A 23,617-nucleotide genomic window follows, 5' to 3' on the forward strand; every position below is an offset into this window, starting at 1 on the left:
TACATATACCAGAATCTGCATAAAGAGCTACAAATAACAGTAGCCCCATCACACATTGGCTTTCCAATGGGTCACTTTTGGAGACAGTTAGGTTCTTTATAGCATCCCTTATTTTTTAGCTCAGTTCAGCAGATCACTGGGCAGCATGGATAACTCAACTCAAGGACCTAAATTGAAAATCATATTTTAAATGCACTATCACTTAATTGGTAAAGATATGCAACATGGGAATCCATATATGATAATTTGCTTGACTTTCAAGTGTTAATTGCATGGAGTAATAGAAACACTGTGATTGTAAGTGCATTAACTCCAAAAGTCCTACAAGAAATCAATTGATGTACGTATAAAAAGCCCTGGAAGGCCGGAGAAGATGGACCTGGTTAGACATTACTTACTCTTAAGCGATGTTGTAAGAAGTAAAGCCGCATTTTTACAAGGAGTGCATTGATCAGTGTCATACCTGGAATTCTATTTGCTGGAGACCTTTGACAAGGTCACTTCACAGAGATAACACACTGAGATTACAAATCTGAGCGGAAGCTTCATGAATGCACAGAAGCAGTCTGAGAGCAAGAGATACGCTCAAACTAAAGCACAGGACATCTGTGCAGCAATAGTATGCCTGGCTGCTAAAGAGAGAGGGCAGGATTTTGATGGAAAACATTACAAAATGTGAATGCAAAACAAAGAAATAATGCTACACTGAAACACCACAGCCTTAAATAAGGAAAGTACCTCCACACTCATCTGTGAGGCCTTTAAGGGCTCAGCCTAGGAGCTGGGGAATCACAAATAGGTGACCATTTTGAAAAAAAAAAAGGCTTTTTGGCATTTTCATCAGCCAGTTAGCTTAGCTTAACTCAAAGCGAGCTGGCTAGCCTGACTCTCTCATTGAGCTCAGTATTTACAGTATTATATTGTGTCTGTACAAAAATTAAAGAGTAAAGCAAGTGTTATTGGTACCATTATCATTGTCATCATGATAAACATGAGTTTATTGCTTCAAGCAGCAAAATAAATGAAGCATTTAACCTCCCATAAAAGACAAATGTTGGTTTTACATGGTTTTGGTGTTTAAGTAACAAGATATGACCCATTTATTAGTCAAATTTAGATGTCCTGTTAGCTAGGTTTTGTTATTCGTACAAAACCAGGCTGTATGTTTGTGCTATGCTAAGCTAAATAGCTGCTAGCAGTAGCTTGAAATTTGGCAAATAGGCGTAAAAGTGGTATTTTTCATGTACGGAAGTGGAAAAAAATGGTATGTCCTAAAATCTTGAATAGCTCCTTTTATAAGTGGCCTTTAGGAGTGTTTTCAGGGTGCATTTTTTAAATCTATGGACAAAGCTATGATAGTTTTCCAGTAATGCTAAGCTGTAGCTACAGCTGTGAGAGAGGTGTAAAAGTATGTTCTCATTTGTGTGACGGATTCACAAACATGCATTCTCCAAAATATTGAATCACTCATTTAATGGTTTCATAAATTACACGGTTTCGCATTTGCCTTGAGGAAGTTGAAGTAAATTAATTAGCTTTAGCAATTTCATACCATATTCACGATGTATTTTTAACCTGGTATGAATTGTCAACATCCATTTTGACTTTATATTCTTCACTTTGCACTTATTTTTTGTGAGTTAATGTGTGAATGTTGACTTTCCCTTGGTCAAGGTTGGTGACTGTGTGAATGCAAATGTGTTTGGTACAAAGTTATTAATGCTTTTTATTAAAGTAGCGTTAGCACCAATGTTCTGACACATTTTCCCCAAAGGTCTTTCTTGTCTTTAAAAACAGCTGATATGTCACTGCTTTGGCTAATTAGTTAGAAATGATTAATTCGGTTAATTACCTGCCACATTGTCCATCATCAGAGTTCTCCATCTTTTCTGACATTTAACTTCTTTTTCTGTCCATACTGTTCCCTGAGTTATTCCATCACATTTCCTGCTTTTAGGCCTAACAGGTTAAGGCTGTCTCATTGATTCTGCAAATTCAATAACAACAAAATACTGCAAAGAGCATAGAAAAGGGAGGTACTGCCCTGGTGTAAGCTGGTTTGAATGGTACGGTCGATGGGGACTTTTTGGGGCAGGAACACGCAAAATCAAACATTGATTATGTATATAATTTTTTTTTTTTTTTTAATGGAAACCCACGACTTCAGGAACAGATATCTGGATGTGGATGCAAATATTTTCCATTTGTGTTCCACTGTACTTCATGTAGTTTGGTGGGGTCAAATGTGTGGGTTTGTACTGCACGATACCGTTTGTTTATGCTGTACTTAGGTGTGTCCTGGTATTTTTCTCCTGAATGAGTTTATAAGAGTGGATTAAGAGGAATATAATTGATTCTTCTTCCTTTGACCTTGTTGCTAGAATTATTTACTGGATGATTACTTCATTTGCAGTCAGTTATGTTTGTTGTAATTGGATTAGGTAATGATACGATGATGCAAAACTAGACGACTTCTGATTTGCCAGTCCTACCCAGTGGTATTTTTCGTCTTTCAATGATATAATAAAGATTTTAAGACGTGCAGAAACTAGTTTGGCACGAGAATGGCAGTTGTGAAAAATGGGATGTGTAATTTTAGGCACTGCATCTCTCTCGCCCTCTCTCTCTCTCCGCCTTCTGGTTATTTAGCTCAGTTGTGCGAGTCTTCCGGGCTGAAGTGGAGTCGAAATAGGTGTAGATGTTTATGCAGACGTTTCCATTATTGAAGAATTGCCTGCAGCAAGAGGTATTGGACACAGCAAGGATAAATATGTATGGCTCACTGTGAATTCATAATTCATGCAGGGTGAAGGGCACATTTGTTCACCCCCCCTCCTGCCCCTCCAACCCCTACCCCCAAGAGTAGTGTCTGTCAGGAGTGTCTGCTGGAGTGCAGATTTACACACACTTGTGCTCAGATGCGCACACTTAATGCATCTTGGATCTACTGTAGACACGAGCACACACATTTATGCACACTGTGCTCGCGAATGCTTGCAGTCCTTCTGCTGCCTCCTGTCAGAGAAGCACACATACATTCACTTTAGTGTAACGGAAATGCGCACACACATTCACAGAGTTGTATTCTGATGGAGGTTGTCAGCGGCAGAGCAGAGGGCAATACACTTTAGCTGGGGTGAACATCCCTCATGGGAAAACACGCTCAGGAAGGACTCGTGCGAACGTGTTTGCCAACGTTTTCAGTCCCACTCAATCTGTTGATCGTGACGGAGGGACGCAAATGAGGCGCCTGAGGGGTCGCTCATTTCCGTGGGATATCTTTCAGCTTCTGTTTTGCGATTAAAGGCCCCTGAGGAGCTGTTAGCAGCCGACAAACAACAGCGACGTGGAGCGCAAAGGGGTTAAAACGTAGTCAGAGCAGCTTGGTTCAAATTTATGTTACCGTTTTGATTAATTCTAGTGACAGGTTAATTATTCATCTAATTAATGGACTGATTGCATGGTTTTCTTGAAATCATTTTTGGTTTAATTAGCACCAAATTAATCTGGGCTAATTAACTGGTGTAATAACCAGCGGCCCCTCCAAACTTCCTCTTCTGTCCTTTAGGTTTCCATTCTTTTTATTGCGCCTTGACTTATGGCGCTCTTGATAAATGAATTCATTATGGTGCTATAATTAATAACAGCATCATGGCTGCTTTTAGGCATCAAGGCGATATTTTACTCGGTATCAGGTTTGGGCTTAAATGCTATATGGCGCTGCGTGATAGGAAAACGTTTTTGAAGGCTATGATGATTAGAGACATGATAATGTTCTGAGGATGAGCTTGGATTTTAATGTTCTGAGCAGACGATTCATGTGTACCTTGTATATGCGTGTGTTTGTATTTAGGATGTCCAGATAGAAAAGGAGAAAGCCGTCTACAACATCTCAGGTGGCTGCACTGCACTGGTGGTCGTCTATTTGCTCGGAAAGCTCTACGTTGGGAACGCCGGGGACAGCAGGTATGATATTCATACACACAAAAGGAGTGTGCGCTGCTATATAGCACACACAACCTACCATATGAGTGTCTTTTTGTCTCTGTCGCTCACCTCCTCTTGCCCTGTAGCCAGCAGGAGTGACTGTGTCCCTTCCTAAATAAACAGAGTTTTGCTTCGTCTCCCTCAGAGCTATCATTATCCGGGCTGGGGAAGTCATTCCCATGTCAACAGAGTTCACACCAGAGTCGGAGAGACAGCGACTGCAGTTCTTGGTAAGAAAGAACCCTCCTCAGCTCGTTTCTAGCAAGCACAGCTGTCAGATATTAGCAGAGCTGACCTCCCCTCCTGTTGAGACACCAGCTATGCTTAGCTCCGTCTCTCTTACACGGCCCGCTCTCTTTGCCAGCTTAATAGACTATGGAATTGTTTTTCCTATCCCTTGGGCATGTCAATCTTCTACTCTTTCTGTTTTTTTATCCTTTTCATATCAAAGGCCTACATGCAGCCCCACTTATTAGGGAATGAGTTTACACATCTGGAGTTCCCGAGAAGACTGCATAGGAAGGAGGTGGGGAAGAGGATCCTGTACCGTGACTTCACCATGTCCGGATGGTACGTTAACTAATGAAAAGTGATCCACTGATAGATGTTATTTTTTTCTGAACTACTGATTGAATTATGTCAAATGCATAATGTCAGATGCAAATTTTTTTTACCAGTTTGGTCCTTCACTCTGTGTTTCAGTCAGTTTGCCCTTTGCCTTCCTGGGAAATTATTTATTGCTGAACACATTTGTTAAAAAATCTGGTTCAGGTTTTTTTTTGTTTTTTTTTTCATTTTTTACTTGTGTATCTGCATTTATAAACCCCCAGAGAATCATTTATACCAAAGTAGTTTCTGCATGGTAGCCTGTTATCTAGATCTGAATGGCTTTGTGCAATGTACTGGTTATGAAAATAGCCACTAATAGCATCTCTGTCCAATTCAGTGTGTGCCAAAGTGTCCAAAGAAAAAAAACATTCAAAGCTTCAATGTCAGAGGGAGTCCAGAATGTGTCCTTGACATTTCATCTGTGTATGAGAAGAAGTCATGAAGGAATTTGTGGGCAAAGCAAAAACCTCCCTCTTTATCTTACTGTGGAGAGAGCGATAAAAAAAGGTCATGGAGATCCAGAGAGATGAAATGAGATAAAGGAAATGAGAAAATACATAAAAATGAAGAAACAGATGGAAATATGAAAGCAAGGTAAAGGGACAGAGAAGAAAGAAAAAGGGCACCAAACAAGCAAAAACTAAGCAAACGAATGTTGATATGTACATCTCCAAGGGTCCACTTTACATTTCTCAGTAAGAGAAAAACATGTTGAGGTGATAGATTATTTAATGTAATCTTGCAAGGACTTTAACCTTGAAGTCATAATGTAGTTAGAAACTCAGCTACAATACTAAGGTCACATTTAGATAACGGCTGGGAATTTGACTCCTACCTCTTCCATTTAACTTTTGCCAGTGACGGAAGAAACATTCAGATCTGTACAAGTAGAATTACCACTGTAATATGAAAAACTGAGAAGTAAAAGTCCTTTATTTAAAGTTTTCATCACTACCTTTACAGTAAGTAGTAAAAAGTAGCTAAGAGTATGTACTTAAGTAACTAATATGAATGTAGTTTTTGGGAATATGTTGTATTATGGAATCATCCTATTATATATTATAAGGTGATTGTAGTTTTCTAAGTTGAATCTTCATGTGCAGTTAAGCTCACCAGCTGTCAGATCAATGTTTTTGGGATATAACGTGCAATAATTCTTTCAGGAATGGAAATCCAAAGAGAAATATAGAAATACCTCAAATGAAAATACATGAATCCAGTGTGAGTAAAATGTACTCGATTACATAACAGCACTGTTGTAGCAACAGTAATTAAAGTCATTCCAGAATTTGGATGTCCTTTAAGTGTTTGAATTGTGTTTACCCCCTGCAGAAAATGTGCTGTGCATATATATATATATAGGCTGATGATAGGCACAGAGGGACAGCGAGGGTGAAAGAGCGACTGGACTGAGGACAAAGCGGGTGACTGACGAGGGATGAACAGAATTTTTTCTGACATCTCTGTGCAGTTGTGTTTTGCGGCTCAGCTCAGTTCAGCAGATGTAGGTCAGTCAGTGCCTGTGTTCCTTATTGGGCCCAGAACTCTCAGCCTGCCGTCTGCCTGCTTACTGTCTCAGCAGTGCAGACGGCCTGTGATGTATTTTTAATAAGGTTCTACCCATAACCCAGTTCTGCTTCAGTTTCACCCGGACTGAGTCTGGGTCTTAAATTAGTACCCTGTCAGCCGGCATGGCTGATTGCTGTGGATGTGCGTAGGTGTGACTTAACTGTGTCATCTTGTATAGGTGCAGTTCGTAGGCTCTATAGGCAGAGAGGATCGGTTTTTGATGTCTGTGCTGCTCTCTGTCTATGCATGTACACGAGCATGTGCAGCCTGTGTGCCCACATGCTGCGTGTATGTGTGGGTGTACGCTGCCGTCCAATTCCCTCAAAGGCATCCATGATCAAGGCTGTGCTCTAATGAAGGCATACAGGCCTGCAGCCCACCTCTCTGTCTTCCTCCCTCGCTTTCTTTACCTCCCTTCCCTCCCTCGGCCAGTTGGACCGGAGTGAGATCTGGCTCTGGCATCGCAGAGTGTAATGGTGGTCGTTGGCTGGGACTGCAGGCAGTTCTGTTTGCCCAGAGTGATGGATGTTGAGTGGTCAGTCGTGTTCGGCATGATCCAGACGCCACGGTAGCACAGGCTGTCAGGTGGAGGGAGGGAGGGAGGGTGGAGATAGATGGTGGGTGGCTGCAGAAGGGAAATAAAAAAAAGAACAAGAAGATGTGGTGGACACAAAGGAGGGCAGTGACAAATGACAACGAGCCGTTCTGAAGCTTTCTCCCTTTAGTGCCCACGTCCACAGGGGTGTCTGTCCTCCCTCTGATCCTATAGACAGAGAATAAAGGAGGAGGGGGAATAACACTCACTTGCATCACTGTCACACAGTACTGCGCAAAAGTCTTAGGCACTAGTTGTCAAAGGAGGAAGCTTTAATGAATATGTGCAAAGGTCTGTATGTAGAGAAAGCTAAACTAAATCACTGTTAAGTGTGGCTCCCCTGCACATATTCTCCTCATCTCAAGGTAGTTGGCAGGTTGGCTGTTCCAGAGAAGTTGCCACAGTTCTTCTCTTGCTGTCTTCTGTTTCTTTGTGTAATCTCAGTTTGACTCAGATGCTGAAACCAGGGCTCTGTGGGGGCCAGACTACCTCCTGGGGGACCTTTCTTGCTGCTGATTATAGTTCTTCATGACTTCATGGCTGTATGTTTGGTGTCACTGTCCTGCTGCAGTATGATTTTAGGACTGATAGGACATCTCCCTGTTGGTATAGTCTGATGGATAAGCATCGAAATGTCTAAAGTGCCAAAAAAAACTTTCGCACAGTACTGTTTAATCTCACCCCCCTCTCTCCCCTTGTTCCTCCCCTGTGCTCCCCCTGTTCTTTCTCTGTTTTTCCATTATGCCTTTGTATCGGTATGACTGATTCCTACAGCACGTATTTGGAGAATCGCTGGGTCACTGCCATTTACTCCGGCCTTGCTTTGCTCCTGAGAGCACCACTCAGTCTATGAAGAGCCCATCAAGGTTGTCCAAAAAATGTATTTCAACCAACCGTCAATCGCGGCAATTTGTCTGACTCATCCGGTGCTGACACAGGCCCCGCCACAATGTCACCTCGAAAGTCTGTCGACAGGTGTGTGTGTGTGTGTGTGTGTGTGTGTGTGTGTGTGTGTGTGTTCGCGTCTGGTTGTGCTTGTGTACGGATGTATATAACAGTGTGTGTGTGTGTGTGTGTGTGTGTGTGTGTGTGTGTGTGTGTGTGTGTGTGTGTGTGTGCAAATTAGGATGCAGCGCATGCACCGCTGATGTTTTTCTGTCACCCCTCTTTGCACCAAGCGGAGATGACATCACTCTTCTTCTCTCCTGCCCTTCCTTAGTCACCTGCAGAGAAGATGATACAACTCCCCCTCTCCCCTCCTTCCCAGTGTCGCTCTCTTCCTCCCCCCCCCCCCCCCCCCACACACACACACACACACACACACACACCACTCTCTCCCAGTTAGTCACAGGCTGCGGTCTATCGGGCAGCCGTACAGCCCCTGAATGTCAAAGCGGCCAGCGTTGTGGTCAAACAGTACGGCCCATGAGCAAATCTCCTTGCTGTTTTTGATGTGTCCCCAGAGCAGGGAGCAGGTATCATAACAGGATTAATGTGTATCTTTCTCATTCTGTCACACACTCGTTATCTCAAGTCTGACAGGCTGGATTCGCAGTAAACACACGTCTCGAGAGGGAGACTGTCCCCGACAGCAGGCTCGGGGGATTTCATCCAAGACATCTTTGAAATAATGACAGAAAGTGTGTGCCTCTCTGTTGTAGTTTTTTTTTTTTTTTTTTTGTAGGAGACTAACACTTCTTGAAGGTGAAATACTAAAATGAAAGGAGTTTGGAGTAATTTTGCAGGAGAAATGGTGTTAAAATAGAGAGGTTGAGGCCTGTTTTAATGGTCAGTTGACGTTTCACATCATCTTGGTGCTTTTTTAGCCTTTTTTTTTCTTTTAAGCACGCCATGATCACTGCAAGCATTGGTGAGGAAACACTTCAGTGGACTGTTATTTTGTGATGCAGCTCTAAACTCAGAAGAGGCTGCAGACTGTATTTCTGTGTTTGTGGGCTGTGTGTTTGCCGTGATGGTCCTCGCTCTGCACAGTTCAGAAAGTGCTGAGTGCAGCAGTGTAGCGCTCGCCTAAGGTGGAAACATATGGTCTCTCTGAGTGGAACCAGCAGTAATGTAAAAACCATCCCGGTCCCTGCTAATCTGCTTCACAGCAGCTGAAAAGCATTGGCTATGATGTGTGGGGCAGACCTGGGTCACATGGTAATTGCAAATAACATGTTTGTTTTAAGCAGTCTTTCCAACTATATGGCTATTTTCCATAACTTTTACGATTAAAAGCATTCTGAATTCTCTTTAAACTACTTTTTTTTTATGTCAGTTATGTGCATTTCTTCCTTCATTTCCTCCAGGCCAAAGGCTAAAATGAAGAATAACCTGTATTTCTAAACGTTACTTGATACAGGTCAGGATTCAATCAAAGCCAGATTTTTATTCGTCGCACCTGGTGTGAGTTGTGAATGGAAAACTTTGTCCTGGCAGCTCCTCTGGAAATTGGCTCAAATTTGTAGTGTTTCTGGTACAGTAAAGTTACACAGCTGTTCCTCTGACGTTAAACCGTTCATGGATGAAAAAGCGTAAACTCACTGTGAGCGTATGAGCGAGAGTGTTGGGTTTCTTTACTGCGAGTTTCTGAGCTGTAAATGTGAAAAGTGTATCCTAAGACCTGGCATGAACACATACTGTACTTTACAGTCTTCTTCCTCATGCTGCAGCTCCGTCTGGTCCCAGTGTGAAGGTGGTAAATTATTCATTAGTTGGGGAAGTTTAAACATTGCTCTGAGAACAGAATGTGAACGTGGATAGTCTTGCATCATTCAGCCGTTTTATATCCAGACCTTCAGAAGCATACGTGCACGTACACATACACACAGCTGCTGCAGACAGTCACAGAAAACCAACAGTAAACCAGGAGAGTCTCACACATCCGTAGACGTCTTCTTTGTCGCTAGGGAGACTTTTACAAGATCAGTTAGACAGAAAAAAAGAGCGAGGGAATTATGCTAAGGCTCTGTGTCGTCCTCTGTGATGTCTGGGTGAATTTCTTTGCTTTAGCGCCTCTTTTTTCCCCCACTAACATACTCTTTCACTCCGTGCCAGTCGCCTCGGCAGCAGGGCTTGTGGGGGGCACGGAAGCGATGCATCTCCAGGGCACGTGTGTGCTGCCTGCCATAAACAAAAAGCCATTAAAGTGCCTTCTCTCCTCTGCACAGGGCTTACAAAACCATAGAGGACGATGACCTAAAGTTTCCACTGATCTACGGCGAAGGGAAGAAGGTAAGAAGTGCTCGCTAGCTGACGGAGTTACTCCCACAGCCTTGTGTGCCTCGCCTGTAATCAAAGCTCACCAGGGCACCATTAGTCAGCCCCCTCCTGCCACTGTGTGGAAGAGCCAGCCAGTGGAAAGCATCCCTGGCCTCTTATTCCACAAGGATTCCGCATCTTGCATCAACCTATACCACAGGCAATTTCTGGACTCTAATGGACTTTGTGCTTTTATGTCCCTCAGCAGGTAAAATGGAGCAATAACATAGCTAGGACTCCCATCTGAAGCCACCTCTTAGATGGATATGATGAAAGACAGATGGAAATATCCAATAAGTGACAATATGTTAATTGGAGTCGAACATCACTAAAACTTGCTGGAGATTCTTGTCAGTGTTTTGACGCCAACACCAAAGAAAAGGTCATGAGCTCAGCACACTGCTCCTGACATTTTCCTTTCCCTCAGTGATGCTGTACACGCGGTGGTGTGCAGCATCTTGTCCTTGTTGAATTGAAAAGGTCAGAGAGGGAACATGATAGATTTGAATATGTTCTCACTGTGGCCTTCACCAGCTGTTTTTTTAACACGTACAGACAGTGGATTTATGTTTGACTGATGACAGGGGCAGATGTCACACCGCAGTGTTCTCTGCCTGCAGCCACAGTCAGGTTTGCCCCGGTGCCCACGTCGTGTCCTCTCCCTTTGAAGTGAGGCGCGGAGATGGATGGCTAGATAGAGCGAGGGGAGCTTTGTGCGAGGGAGAGGAACGCCAGAGCACTTCAAAGCCCGGCGCGCAGCCTGCTGGGCCCCAGCGCTCAACAATTAATCCCAGGATGTTTCCCCTTCTCTGGTGGAGGAGCTGCACCGCCACTTTGAAACGCTCTCCCTTCTCTCCACCTCTCTGTCTCCTCAGCTCCTCCATTCTGTGCTGCATACTGATCCCAGCTCATCTCTTCCAGGCCTCGCTCGCCCTCATACTTAAATGCCCTTTGTCTGTACAGTAGATTCAATTAGCCCACTTCCCCAGTCCCGTGCCTGCATCCATTTATAGAGGCAATCGTAGAGATATGTCCAGACAGTCCAGTTTCATTCAGCTTTTAAATGAATATAATATCATTTGAGTCTTGGAGAATGATTTTATTGACCTGTTATATCTGGGAGATGCTGACAGTGAGCTGCAGCTTTATTTTTGTCTTTTTTTTTGTCTAAATGCTGCTTATCCATCCAGAGAAAGATTCCCACTAAGAGTAGTCTGTAAAATGCCAGCAGAGCGATGCCATGTAGGTTATTTTTTACAGTTATTAAGGATGGTATTATAACGTGAATGGAATGGACTCACAGAACGTTCACTAAAGTCTTAAGGTCATCCGAAGGAGAATTCACATAACGCTGTATATGTTTGAGTATTCAACACCAGAAGTTGATTAGAACCGTCTGGGTCATATTACAGGCTCATAAATACCTACACAAGTGTCAAAATGATCTTAAATGACTGATCACAACTATGTTTTCCCTAGTTTTGACAGAACTGGAAAGGTCTAGTGCTATCAAGTTAAAAATAGTTCCACTTTATCGCTTTGTTTGGTCTTGTTCTCTTTGTTTTAGCCAAAAATGTCATTGTGCTCCCCAATTTAATTGAACAGATCTGGGAACACAGTATCATAAAAGGAAGTCTGACATGATTATGATCATGATGATAATGGAGCTTTTAAACAAACCCTCAGGCAAGCCAATTGTTCAAAACTTTTTTAAAAATCAAGATGAATGGTAAAATGATTATCCAAAATTGAAATAATCTAAACTCCTGGCTTGCTTCCAAACTGCCTGATCACTGCACTGCTCATGTTTCTTGCCTGATAGCGATGCCGACATTATTCCCAGATCTCTGCAATTTATCATGACCACCAGAAATGATGGCTCAAGTTAAGATAGTGACTAAAAAAAGAACAAATGTGTGTTCTTTAAATCTTCCACTGTTTCCCTCTTTACTCTCTGTTCAATAAAACAGGATGCCACTTGTCATTAGAGAGCACTTAGATGAGCAACAACTGAAATCAAGAAGGCTCATTTTGAGAAGCTGAAACACTACAGAGTTTTTCGCTACTTTGTTTTACTCAAATGAAGGCCGGCCTTGATTTGCTGCTCGTCTTTTGCAGGCTCGTGTGTTGGCTACCATCGGTGTCACGAGAGGTCTGGGCGACCACAATCTCAAAGTGCACGACTCCAACATTTACATCAAGCCCTTCCTGTCCTGCTGCCCAGAGGTATGCTCCATTCTGAATTCTCATCTTTCGTTATGCCTCCTTTGGGGCGGCACAGTGCTGTAGTGGTGAGCTTTGGTGGTTCGGGGTTAAGCTGATGCCTTTTGAATGGATGTCCAAGTTTCCTCCCACGGTCCTAAAACATTGAAGCATGCACGGTGACTCTAAATTGCTTGTAGGTGTGAATGTGAGTGTAAAAGCTGTCTGTCTCTATGTGTCAGGATAGGAATATGTCAATGTCCAACATATCCATAAGTCAGGGTTTGCAGTTATTTGAAAAATGAAAGTATGTTCCACAGAAATAGTTGGCTGTATTGACATATTTGGACAAGCAAACAGTTAGTCATCTTTGAAACAGTGTCTACAGATAAAGGTTTGCTTTTTCAATCATTTATTCAACAAAACTATCAACAGACTGTAATATTCTTTAGTGGAAAAATTAGCTGCACCCTTGGTATCAAAAGCTAATATTACCTTGTTGATGTTTTGCATAATTGTCAACCAATCTTTGACATCGGTGCTGAAATCTTTGACCCCTTACATTTGCAAAATGTTTGGGGTTTTTCTTGCATTTATTGCACATTCAAAATCCCACAAAACATTTCATTTGGATTCAAATCTGGACTTTGACTCGGCCATTCAATGATGTTCCATTTCTTCTTTTTAAGCCGTTCCTTGGCGGATTTGCTACAGGGCTTACGATCATTATAATGGTGAAATGTCCACTTCTGCTTCAACTTCATCTATCAGACAGATGACCTCACATCATCTTCACACATTCTTTGATATAATGCAGAATTAAGAGTTGAATCAATGACTGTAAACTGCCCAGTCCCTGAGAGAAGCAGCCCCAAACCACAACATTTCCACCATCATGCTTCACAGTCAACGTGAGTGTCTTCTCTGAACAGCTGTCCTTGTTCACACAAGCCCTCTTATTTGCTTGTATCTTCGCCAGAAAACCACAGTTTTACCCATATAGACTGTTTTCCTGACACACCTCCCATTCAGGTCAAAGTCATGCAGCATTTTTCTGACTTTAGGTCCAGTATTTTGACATCAGCTGCACAGCTACCTGCAGATCCTGTGATAAAAATTTTGTGTTCTTGTAAAGTTCTTTGTTTTGCATCAGACGGTCTGCTCTTGGGCTGAATCTGCTGGGGCGGCCAGTTCTGGACCGACTGGCCGCCATTTGAAATCTGCACTGTTAGTAGATGATTTTCCTCACAGTGGAAGGATTTATTTCAGATAGTTTGGAGATCTTTTTCAATTCTTTTCCAGACCCAGGCATCCACAGACTTCTTTCTAAAGGCCTTACAGCTATAGATGTGAAGTTGTGATACATATACTTACTTTCCCTGTGTGATTGCTTTTTTTTTCATTTCTGAAAACGACCTTGTCATTGTTGCACCACGTGTCTGAATATAATGCGTTTTTCTTCAAAGGCGATGTTTTATAGATGATCAAGTGCGTACTTCACTATTCAAATATGATGAAAAAGTTTTCAAGAATTTCCACTTTTTTTTTTTTTACATTGATGTAGCTAGTGGATTATGCCCTCTTCTACAATGTGCAGACAGAATAATGTCCTTCACTCACATTCTTCGAGTGTTAATACTTGGAATAAAGTGTGTTTGGTGATTTATTTGTGTTTACTTGCTTCCCCTTCTCACACTGTCACCTTCAGTTGTCAGCTTACAGTATCTATCTTTTAGACAAATTACATAAACTTGTTGCTGACAAAAAGGTGGGTGTTTGGGTGCACAAGTACAGGATGATGAACATAGAGCACTTCTCGCAGCACATATACTGGTATTACTTGGACTATTGGTGAGGAAATCTGTGCCTCCTCCTCTCTGGATTTGTTCCTGTGCGATTGTTAAATGTCCAAAAAGTAAGTTTCTTCTAAAAAGTAAGTTTTTGGAAGAAAGAAGTAAGTCGATGTGGAGGGCTGGAACCTCATGATTCTAATTGTTGGTATTTCTGTTATCAAACTCACTTGTTTTCAAGCAAATATTCATATCAAATCATCTACATTTGAGCATTTATGTAGGAAACAAAATAAGAAAAAATGAACTGAGGTCATGAGTGGCAGTACATTAACAGTGCTGTAGTGTTTTAAGATGGATCTTTTGATTTATTTTACTTCATAATCATGACCTCCTGATAAAACGAGAACACGGACGCAACGATGTACAATGCCTTTGGCCATTAACGGTCAACACTGTGAACTGTGTGGTCAGCACGCACATTAACATTCCCCACTGGCCATCGCCCTCAACTGACTCCTTTCCTTCTGCTCATGATTGCCGTAGTCACGAAGTCGATGAATTCTCTTGATCTTTAATTCATTGCCCTCTGAGTTCAGTCATAGTTCAGGCTCCTTTTTGATGTTCCCCTGAAATGCTTGTAGTCGCTATTGTTTCAGATCGAGCATAAACACATTAGCGGTATGTGAGACGTGTCATATCTGAGCGCAGCATTAGGTAGTAGGTTGGAGAGGGCCCTGCAGGGATGTCAACTCAGAATTACTGACTTCTATCCACTTGCAAAGAGAAAAGGCTAAGAAAAAAGCTAAACTTGGCAGATGGAGTCTTTATGACATTAAATACGGGTGCTCGGTTAGAAATCAAAAGCTCAGGTCGTCACCCTTCGACCAGAGATATTTTGTTGCCACTGCTGATATCTGTATTGAGAATTTGACTCTAGGAGCTGCCATCTCTTTAATGGACTGATAGTCTCACTCATTTTCTCCCTTGACTCGTGTCATGAGGTTAACCACTAAAAAGACTCATGATCCGTGCGTAGGTCATTCTAATTCCTTTACAACTGCTTTCACAGGCGCTGTGTGCGGTGCTGTTTCCACGGTAGCCTCTGCAGTACGTTGGTGTGTCTGCTTTGAATAAGCAACTCCCCCACAGTAGCAAAGGAATTACTTGAAGCAACCAAACAAAGGCAGTCCAAGGCCACCGTATATTCTTTTTGCCTGCTATTTCAGAGCACGCTTTTGTTCAGCTATAGTAGTTTCAAAGATTGTGCCTCACAAGAGTTGCCACAGTAACATGAGGATGTCTTTACTCAAGAATATCTTGGAAGGACTGAAGCTGACAACAGCTGAAAGGGATATAGAGGAAGATGTGTCGAGAAAATGGGGATTGAATAGTCTGTTCACCTAAATTAAGAATGAAACCTGTCTTCTCACTTACCCTTGGTGGTATTTAGCCATAGTTTTGGTTTTACTTGCAGATATTTTGAGATATCCAATTCAAAATAAATTGCAAGAATTGTCTTGCTTTGAACTGTTTTAATTGAAACTGCTTTTCAGAGAGGAAATACTGTCTATGAATACTTTGACTAGTCAGCTCAGTTATTCATTTTTAACCTCCCTAACTGTGTGTCTTAATTAAGCAGCAACTTTCAAGGCTGAAAAATTAAGCAAATGCAGAAGTGCCAAAAAACTGTAGGTCCTCGAACGTCCACTTGAGGGTGGCTTTAAAAGCGAGTCAATCCAGATAGATCTCAGTGTTAAAATGTCCAAATTTACAGTAGAAATACAAGTGTTTACAGCCTGGTACGATAAACAGTTTGGTCTCTACAGATTACTGCTTTTATTTTGAGGCACTACCGACTACTGCTAATTCCACCACATATTCCCTCAGACATGCAATTGATCCTTGCTGCAACATTTTTCTCTAAAGTGCTCTTTTGGCTATTTTTTTTTTTTTTTTACGAGTTTTGCTGTTGACTTCCCAGCAATACTTTATCAAAGAGCCTAAAAGATTGTGTGTAGGTTCTTCTTTTGAGGATAGGAATGATGGTGATAAAGTTTGACATTATATCAATGGATCTCAGGCAATGTTGCGTGGAGTGTAATGAATTACTGTCTACAGGGAGTAAAGTATTGCATTACTTTTTATGAAGCAGGAAGTATAGTGTATTACTGTTTTCGAAGAATGATCAAACATCTTGTTTGTGTATACTTCACTCTTTCACTTTCAAATTTCAAATGCTTCATAGTCTTAACATGCTTGGAACTAGTGTTTTGCAGAATGACATTCACTGCCATGGTATTGGGGTGCAACTACAAAACTGGGTGAATTTAACCTTTAAGGTTAAAAATAACATCCCTCCATCCATTCTCTATACACCGCTTAATCCTCAGGCGGGTCACGGGGGGGGCTGGAGTTTATCCCAGCTGACTTAGGGTGAAGAGTGGGGACACCCTGGACAAGTCACCGGTCTATCCCAAGGCTACATATAGAGACAAACAATCACACTCACATTCACACCTATGGACAATTTCGAATCACCAGTTAACCTCAGCATGTTTTTGGTCTGTGGGAGGAAGCCAGAGTACCTGGAAAAAACCCATGCATGCACAGGGAGAACATGCAAACTTCATGCAGAAAGATCTCAGGCCAGGACGCGACCCGTGCTTACAACTTACGACTGAGCCTCTGTGCAACCCTAGAGATAACGTTTAATGCTAAATTTATAGATTTATAGATTTTTTCTTTCCCTTCACCTTCAGGTCAAATTTTACCCCTTAGCACAGTCTGAGCATGGAGCCGATGACGTTCTGGTGCTGGGAACCGACGGTCTGTGGGACGTCCTCTCCAACCAGGAAGTAGCCGAAGCAGTCAGCTGTTTCCTGGCGAACTGCGACCCCGACGACCAGCACAGGCACGTTTGCTCATCAGCCGCAGTCGGCAGTCAGAGCTGAACTTCCTCTCACCCCTGTCTTGTTTGGAGAGGATGAACACTGTTATCTTGTTGTAATTATGCAAATTTCCCAACATTTAGATAAGTCATTTCTCTGATGTCGAGGAAAAGCTTGTAAGACTATTAACAGGACGCGGTGTCACTCCTGCTCCTGTGAGCGTAACTTCAAAAGTTCACCATAATATTTTCAGATCTTCTGTTGTCATCTGACTGCGTGCAGATGTACTTAGTCAAATGCTGTGCATAATTATTATCTGCTCTGAACATTTATCTTATTGAATAGCCCCATGCAACGACTGCAGCTTCACCATTTATCTCTTCTGTTGTATCAGGTACACAATGGCAGCTCAAGACCTGGTAATGAGAGCACGAGGGGTGCTGAAGGATCGAGGCTGGAGGATATCCAACGACAGATTAGGCTCTGGAGATGACATCTCTGTCTACATCATTCCCCTCATGTACGGTAACAAGCAGAACTAGCCGAGCTACGAAACGACAACCACCACAGCAGCGCAGCCCCGCCTTGTCCTTCCAACTTTACTTGTGCAGTTTCCCTCATCCCTTGTTCTCTTTTAAAAGTGCTTTAGTGTGGACTTCCTCCTTTGTTGAGGGGTCCGAGCTGTTTCTGGCCAGATATGGGATTTCTGGCCCCTTGATCACCCTCAATTAGGGTGATCTCTATTTGACTGCTTCTTTTTTATGGATAAAAGTGAGTTGTTGTTTTTTTTTTGTTCAGCCTCGAGGAAGCCATCATGAACTTTGTTGCGGGGAACAGCTGAAGAGCCCGGACTCTCGTAGATGAGATGATGATGCGCATCTCAGGATCGCTGTTAGTAACTAATGCACAATATTTATAAATGTGAAAATGTAAATATTCCTTCTGAGACGTATGACATTTGATAAGTGTGTTTGGTTGAACACCTGTACAGTGTAAAGAAAAAAAAACTAACCTGAAGACTGATGTCTTGTATATATTAATCGCACCTCCTCTGTTCCCATGTGGGTTTTTAATTCATTTGAATTTTGCCAGTCATAATTGTAGTCACCTGTTGAAAGGTTAAAAAAAAAAAACAGAAACTTGCGAGCCTTATCTAGACTGTTGCTTCTCATAATGCTGCAGGTGTGTTTTTGTTCATTTGCACTGCAACACTGCTTCCACTGAAACTGAAGAAACCCATTTATGAAGAATAGACTGGCATGATGAGCCAACTTTAAGGTTTTGGCTATGTGAGACCAAGAAGACTTTCTCCTGCACTCGTTCTCCACCAGCCTCTGAAATGTCTTCCTTTTATCCTCTTTAAGACATGGTGTCATTGTCCTCTTTAAGCGGCTGTTTGCATGCTACATCAGGTGTGTTATCACCTGCTACCTGTGCCATTATTAACTTGCATTGTCACACTTTATACATAGAGTTCTAAACTTTTGTCAGATGTTTGTGCCCATTGGAAGAAACTGATCCATAGGAATAACCGGTGCCTCTAACAATACTCTGATTTTTAACATCATTTTTAGTAAAAGTAACACTCATCATTGCTGACGGTAAATCGACAACTCTGACCTTATGTGTCTCAATACTGTTCTCTGATTCAGCGGTTTTAGTTCATTTAGATGTTACTCTTTTTATCTTTACTGCTGTACAAGTGACAGAAGCTAATGGAACAGAGTATCTCGATGTATAAATGTAAATAATGTTTTCAGTGGACCCTTCTTTCTTTTACTGTAAGTGATGTACATCTTGCAGAAACCAAAACTCGTAATTTGTACTGTTTTAGAAACCTAGAAACAGTGTAAAAAATGGTTTAAAGGCTTACTTTTCTGCTCTATTAAAAAAAGTGACAATTTCTGACCTCTTAATCGCCCTTTTTTCCACTTTACTTTGCGTCATTGATTTTTAAAAATAGCATGTAATTGTGTAGTACGAGGGAAAGTAAGATATGAATAGTTGATTGATCTTGGCTCAGGGTGTACACACAAGGAGAAAAACAGAAACATTACTCAACACTCGCTGTCCAGGGCCAACAACAGCCGTTCTAGCAAATGGATTTCTTGGTAACTTTAAAACATGAATATAATTTCTGTTAGACTAAAACTTAAGGTGAGACACTGCAGACAGATTTTCCTGGCGGGCACATTTTGCTGCCTTGTGTTGTCCTGCACGTCAAAATTGACCTATTTTAAAGTTTGAAATGTGGGGAAAAAGATTTTCACAGTTAAACTTCTGATAGCCACATTTTCAACATTTTCATGAAATCTTTGAACATTTTTTGGTGGAAAAAAATAAATGTTAAAAATGCTTCTTGAGAACATTCACACAAAAAAATCCAGTGAAATTTGTTCGATATTGATTGATTTTTTTTTTTGTGTGAACGTTCTTAAAGAAAATATTAGAAGTTTTACTGATGTATACGTACTCACTTTAGATATTTTCAGGATTTTTTGAAGATTTTTACTCCTTTTTTGAAAACATTTACAAGAATTTTCTTGCCACATTTGGGAGATTTTTTTTCAAATAAAACTTTTGAGGGAAAGCTTTAAGGAATTATTGGAATTTTCTTCCTGAAGGTTTTGCAAATTTTCAGAAATTTGGGGAATTTATTGCTGGATTTTTGGATTTTTTTTCAGACAAGGAAACAATATTTTTTGGTGCCCATAAATGAGGACATCAGGAGAGTTAATGAGTTACTTTTTAAAAAATTATTATTTTTTACCTTATTTACTTGTAATATCTCCCATAGACTGGTCTACCAATAATCAAATGATTGACCAACACTTGGTTGAAACTGCGTCTAAACTGCTATTAAATTCTGCATCTGTATGCAAATATTTGTATGTAAAATCCCAAAAATGTTACAGGAAAGGTTGGCTTGAATGGCAGCAAACTCTCTTTCACTCCAGCAACTGTGCAGAATAAGACCATCACCAGTCTGACAAACTGTGTCAAGTTAGTCCTGAAGCAAAATGTGGATGAAGGGTATTAGTTCACAGAATAGCCTGATAGAATGATAGATTTCATGGTGGAGGCTACTCCGAAGGGTATAATCCGACACCGAAGACACACACGCACGCACAAGTGATATAAGAAACTTGGTAACCCGACAAAAGAAAACTGCACGTCTCCCATTTTAATTGTTCTTTCTCTTTAATGTGTCACATAAATAAGTCAAAGTGTGTTCGTGTCAGGCGAAGAAATGCAGGTGAGGAATGAAAAGGAATAGCCCCCTTGCTTTTAAGTAAGACTTGTGCAATACTAGAGTCCTGCTGAAATGATGCAACACCAAATACTTGGAATGCCTGAGAGACCAAAGATGTAAATCAAACCTCAGGATAAAGCCTTCATGGTTCAACATGACAAGAGAATCTGATGGAAAGAGATGCATTCCAGAGTGAGAAGGACGAGGAAATCTGATCCGAGGTTCTTTGGTACAAGACAACTTACCACATAAACACGAGAGGTGACAATATATTAGGAACACTTTCAAGGGAAATGCAGTCCAATCATGACCCTCTATGACCCCAATAATAAACAAATGAAATGTAGAGAATTACACGGCAGAGCTGTTGCATTGGATTGCTTTCATTTCACAGGTGTATCTATTAACAGGGGCGGATCCAGATTAATTTTAGTGGGGGGGCACGGGGGATACAACAGATATTTTGGGGGGCCACCGAAAAGTTGTAAGAAAAAGTGAAAGCTGCTACCGACCTCTTGCTTTTACAAAGTATTTTTCATGGTTTTTCTTTGGCTCTTTAACCCAATAGGAAAGCTGAAAATTGTGACCTTTTCATTTTGGACTGTTAACATTCAAATTATGATGGACTTGTTTCCTTGTTTATGTGTTCATGTATCTTGTAATGTTGGAGTAATTCATATACGTTGGAAAACACATTTTCTTTGTCCATTAATCTGTTGATTGTTTTCTCCAGTAATTCATTTCTTGTTTCGGTTTATAAAATGTCAAACCCAAATATATTCAGTTTACTGTCATAAAAAACAAAAAGATTTATATTCATGATGCAGCAATCCGGCAGTTTTTCACTTTTTATCTTAGTTTAGTCAGAAAGATAGTTGATAATGTGTGAACTGTTGCAGCTTGTGAGTCGTAAAAGGTTTTAATCTTTGGGGCCGAGTGTCAGACAACATTTAGAAACCAACATCAACAAAACACTCAACAAAGATTTGAACATCATTAAAGGGAAATCCAAGTTTTGAATGACAATGTCTAAATAAAGGACATTTATTTCCAACGTAAATGTGTGACATTCATCTTCTGGGGCTTTCTCTTCACACCGTCTTCCACCTGGACTGGTTTGGTCAGGAGCATGTGCACAGACCTGACCGTGAACACTGTTGACACATACCTGAGGGAGCCAACAGTTCCATTATTGGTGGTAGTAATAGTAATGCGACTCCTACTATAAGTAGTGGTAGTACATTGACTATTGCTGCTGATAATTAGCCTAGCCACGCTAGACAACCCACAGCAACGATGCTCCTAAAACTGGCCGGACGAATCACCATGAAGTGTAGAGTCAGAAGGCGGCTGCAACTAAGTGACGACAGAGGCGCCACGATTCTGACAGAAACAACCGGAAACAACTAGCCTAGCCGTGCCAGACAACCCACGGCAACAAATTCAATTCTCTGCCAGGGTCGACAACAAAAACGACAACAGTCGTTGAGCTCCATTCGCACCGACTCTGAATAATCTTTCTGTTAACATGTCTGTAATATACTTGAGCTTCACCCATTGACTGTATAAATAAGGATTCACCAAACTACCACATCCTCTGATTACCAGCGCTCTAGGAGCCTATTCGTTGCGCTGATTGGTTGTATACCTACCCAATTGCTGCAGAGTGATTTGATAGACAACCTTTTAGCCCGCCTCCCTCCCTGTCCAGCGTGCCTAGACCCTTGCGTCTTCAGAGCATGGGTCTAGCGCGGCTAGGCCAGCTGATAATATCACTGCTACTACAACTTGTGGTACTATTGCAAATGTTGATTCTACGACTATTTATACTACTACTGCTTGTACAACTGTACGACAGCTACTCGTCTGGTATTTGGTTATCAAGCTGCTAGCTGGCGTTAGTGTTTTGCTAGTAGCTAACTAGTTAGCTCTCATAGACTGGAAGCTCTCAACAAGATTTAATAATGAATAAAGAGCCATAAACTATTCTTACCTATGAAAAGTCATTCCAAGTTTCCTAGTCTCAATCCTACAACGTAGTCTGCAATTGTATGCAGCTCAGTGAGCCTGCATACTGGTTGTTTTCATTTTCATGCTGTCTGATTCACATCTATGTTCACTAGTCTGGTCCAATGCAGTTACGTACTGAGAAACGGCCACAGTCTTCTTACCGCAAAGGTACAAAGCTGCTCATCTTCTCCTCCGGCATCAGGAAACCTCTTAAAAGCATCTTCAAATCCAAACGAAATACAATCAAAAGATCAAACTAACATCATTCATTGGTGCAGTCAGACAATGAAGTTGCGTTCATGAGCATCGGAAATCGGAGTATCAGGAATGTAAATTTCCAACGAAAATATTTTTGGGGGGAACGGGGTGGCCAATCAGACCACGGGGAGGGGGGGTGGCACTGCCCCCCCCACCCCGTGCACCCACAGAAGATCGCCACTGCCTATCAGAAAGCCCAATGTGTATATAACTACTGCTCTCAAACGTTAAGTGTGGATCTGCATGTCAGTTTTACGACTTTATGGTGGATTTAAGGTCTCTGGATTGGTTAATAGTGTTTTATTGGCTATTCCCCTGAAACTGAGGCAGCATAATGTACTACAGACATCTTTAACCTAATTGTTCCTCTGCAATGACGGAAATGTTTTACAAGTGCCATTTCTCTGTCTGTCAGTGAGATTACACAAAAACTAGCAGCACAAATTTCCTGAAACTTATTAGGCAGATGAAGCAGGACTTAAAAAAAAGAATGAATTAAATTTTGTGGCAGATCTGGATCAAGACACGGGGGTAGCCTTAGCACAGGACTGAACTGTCCCAATGCTTTTCTAGTTTCCATCTTTTTCTGGCCTAACATGTCAAAATGACCTCTATACAGGGTTTGATAAAGTTTCTTGCCTTGAAAATGACAGATAAAGGAATACAAATAGCTTAACTGCTGGGCAGGCGAAGTTGAAAAGACCAGGGCCCTATAGAAATATGAATGCTATTTTTCTTTGCATTTTGGCCTTTTGCCCTCGTGTAAACACTGTTTTAGTTCGTTGAAAAATCACTTTGTAGTAAACTCATACCAAGGAGAAGACATTCAGAAACTCTTTGCACTGTTGACTTGTATGTCAGAGTGTGCAGAGTTGCCTTCTTTGTTTACATCAGGTCATTTTGTGAAACAGTACAAACGACCAAAATAGCACTGCTGCTAAGCTTAATTTATATGTTTACACTGCACTGAAGACCAGATGCATTAGAATTAGTCAACACATATGATTTCACCGTCCCTTAATGCACTACTGTTGGTAATCTACCAGAACTGGTAAAAACTTTTTTCCAGGCTTCTATTGGCCAGCATTGCTCTGGTGTGACGGATATAAGGCTACTTGCTGGTTAGGCATGCTCCTGATAGTGCTTCAGTTGTTTTGTTCTTGCATTTTAATGTGCACTAAGCCCAGGTTTC

At 41.5% G+C, this 23,617-nt stretch overlaps 1 protein-coding gene across 1 annotated transcript in view; it reads left to right on the forward strand.

Annotated features, from left to right (window-relative positions):
* Positions 1–18,809, forward strand: part of ppm1h (protein phosphatase, Mg2+/Mn2+ dependent, 1H) — a 40,475-nt gene extending 21,666 nt beyond the window's left edge. Inside the window, exons 4-10 of the mRNA XM_022206516.2 lie at positions 3,854–3,966; positions 4,133–4,217; positions 4,439–4,557; positions 9,931–9,994; positions 12,140–12,247; positions 16,776–16,927; positions 17,299–18,809. Coding sequence (XP_022062208.1) covers positions 3,854–3,966; positions 4,133–4,217; positions 4,439–4,557; positions 9,931–9,994; positions 12,140–12,247; positions 16,776–16,927; positions 17,299–17,446 — 789 coding nt within the window. The 3' untranslated portion in view covers positions 17,447–18,809. The remainder of the gene's footprint in view (positions 1–3,853; positions 3,967–4,132; positions 4,218–4,438; positions 4,558–9,930; positions 9,995–12,139; positions 12,248–16,775; positions 16,928–17,298) is intronic.
* Positions 18,810–23,617: the final 4,808 nt, after the last annotated feature.

The sequence above is a fragment of the Acanthochromis polyacanthus genome, chromosome 8, assembly GCF_021347895.1.
Source record: "Acanthochromis polyacanthus isolate Apoly-LR-REF ecotype Palm Island chromosome 8, KAUST_Apoly_ChrSc, whole genome shotgun sequence".
NCBI classification, from domain to species: Eukaryota; Metazoa; Chordata; class Actinopteri; family Pomacentridae; genus Acanthochromis; species Acanthochromis polyacanthus.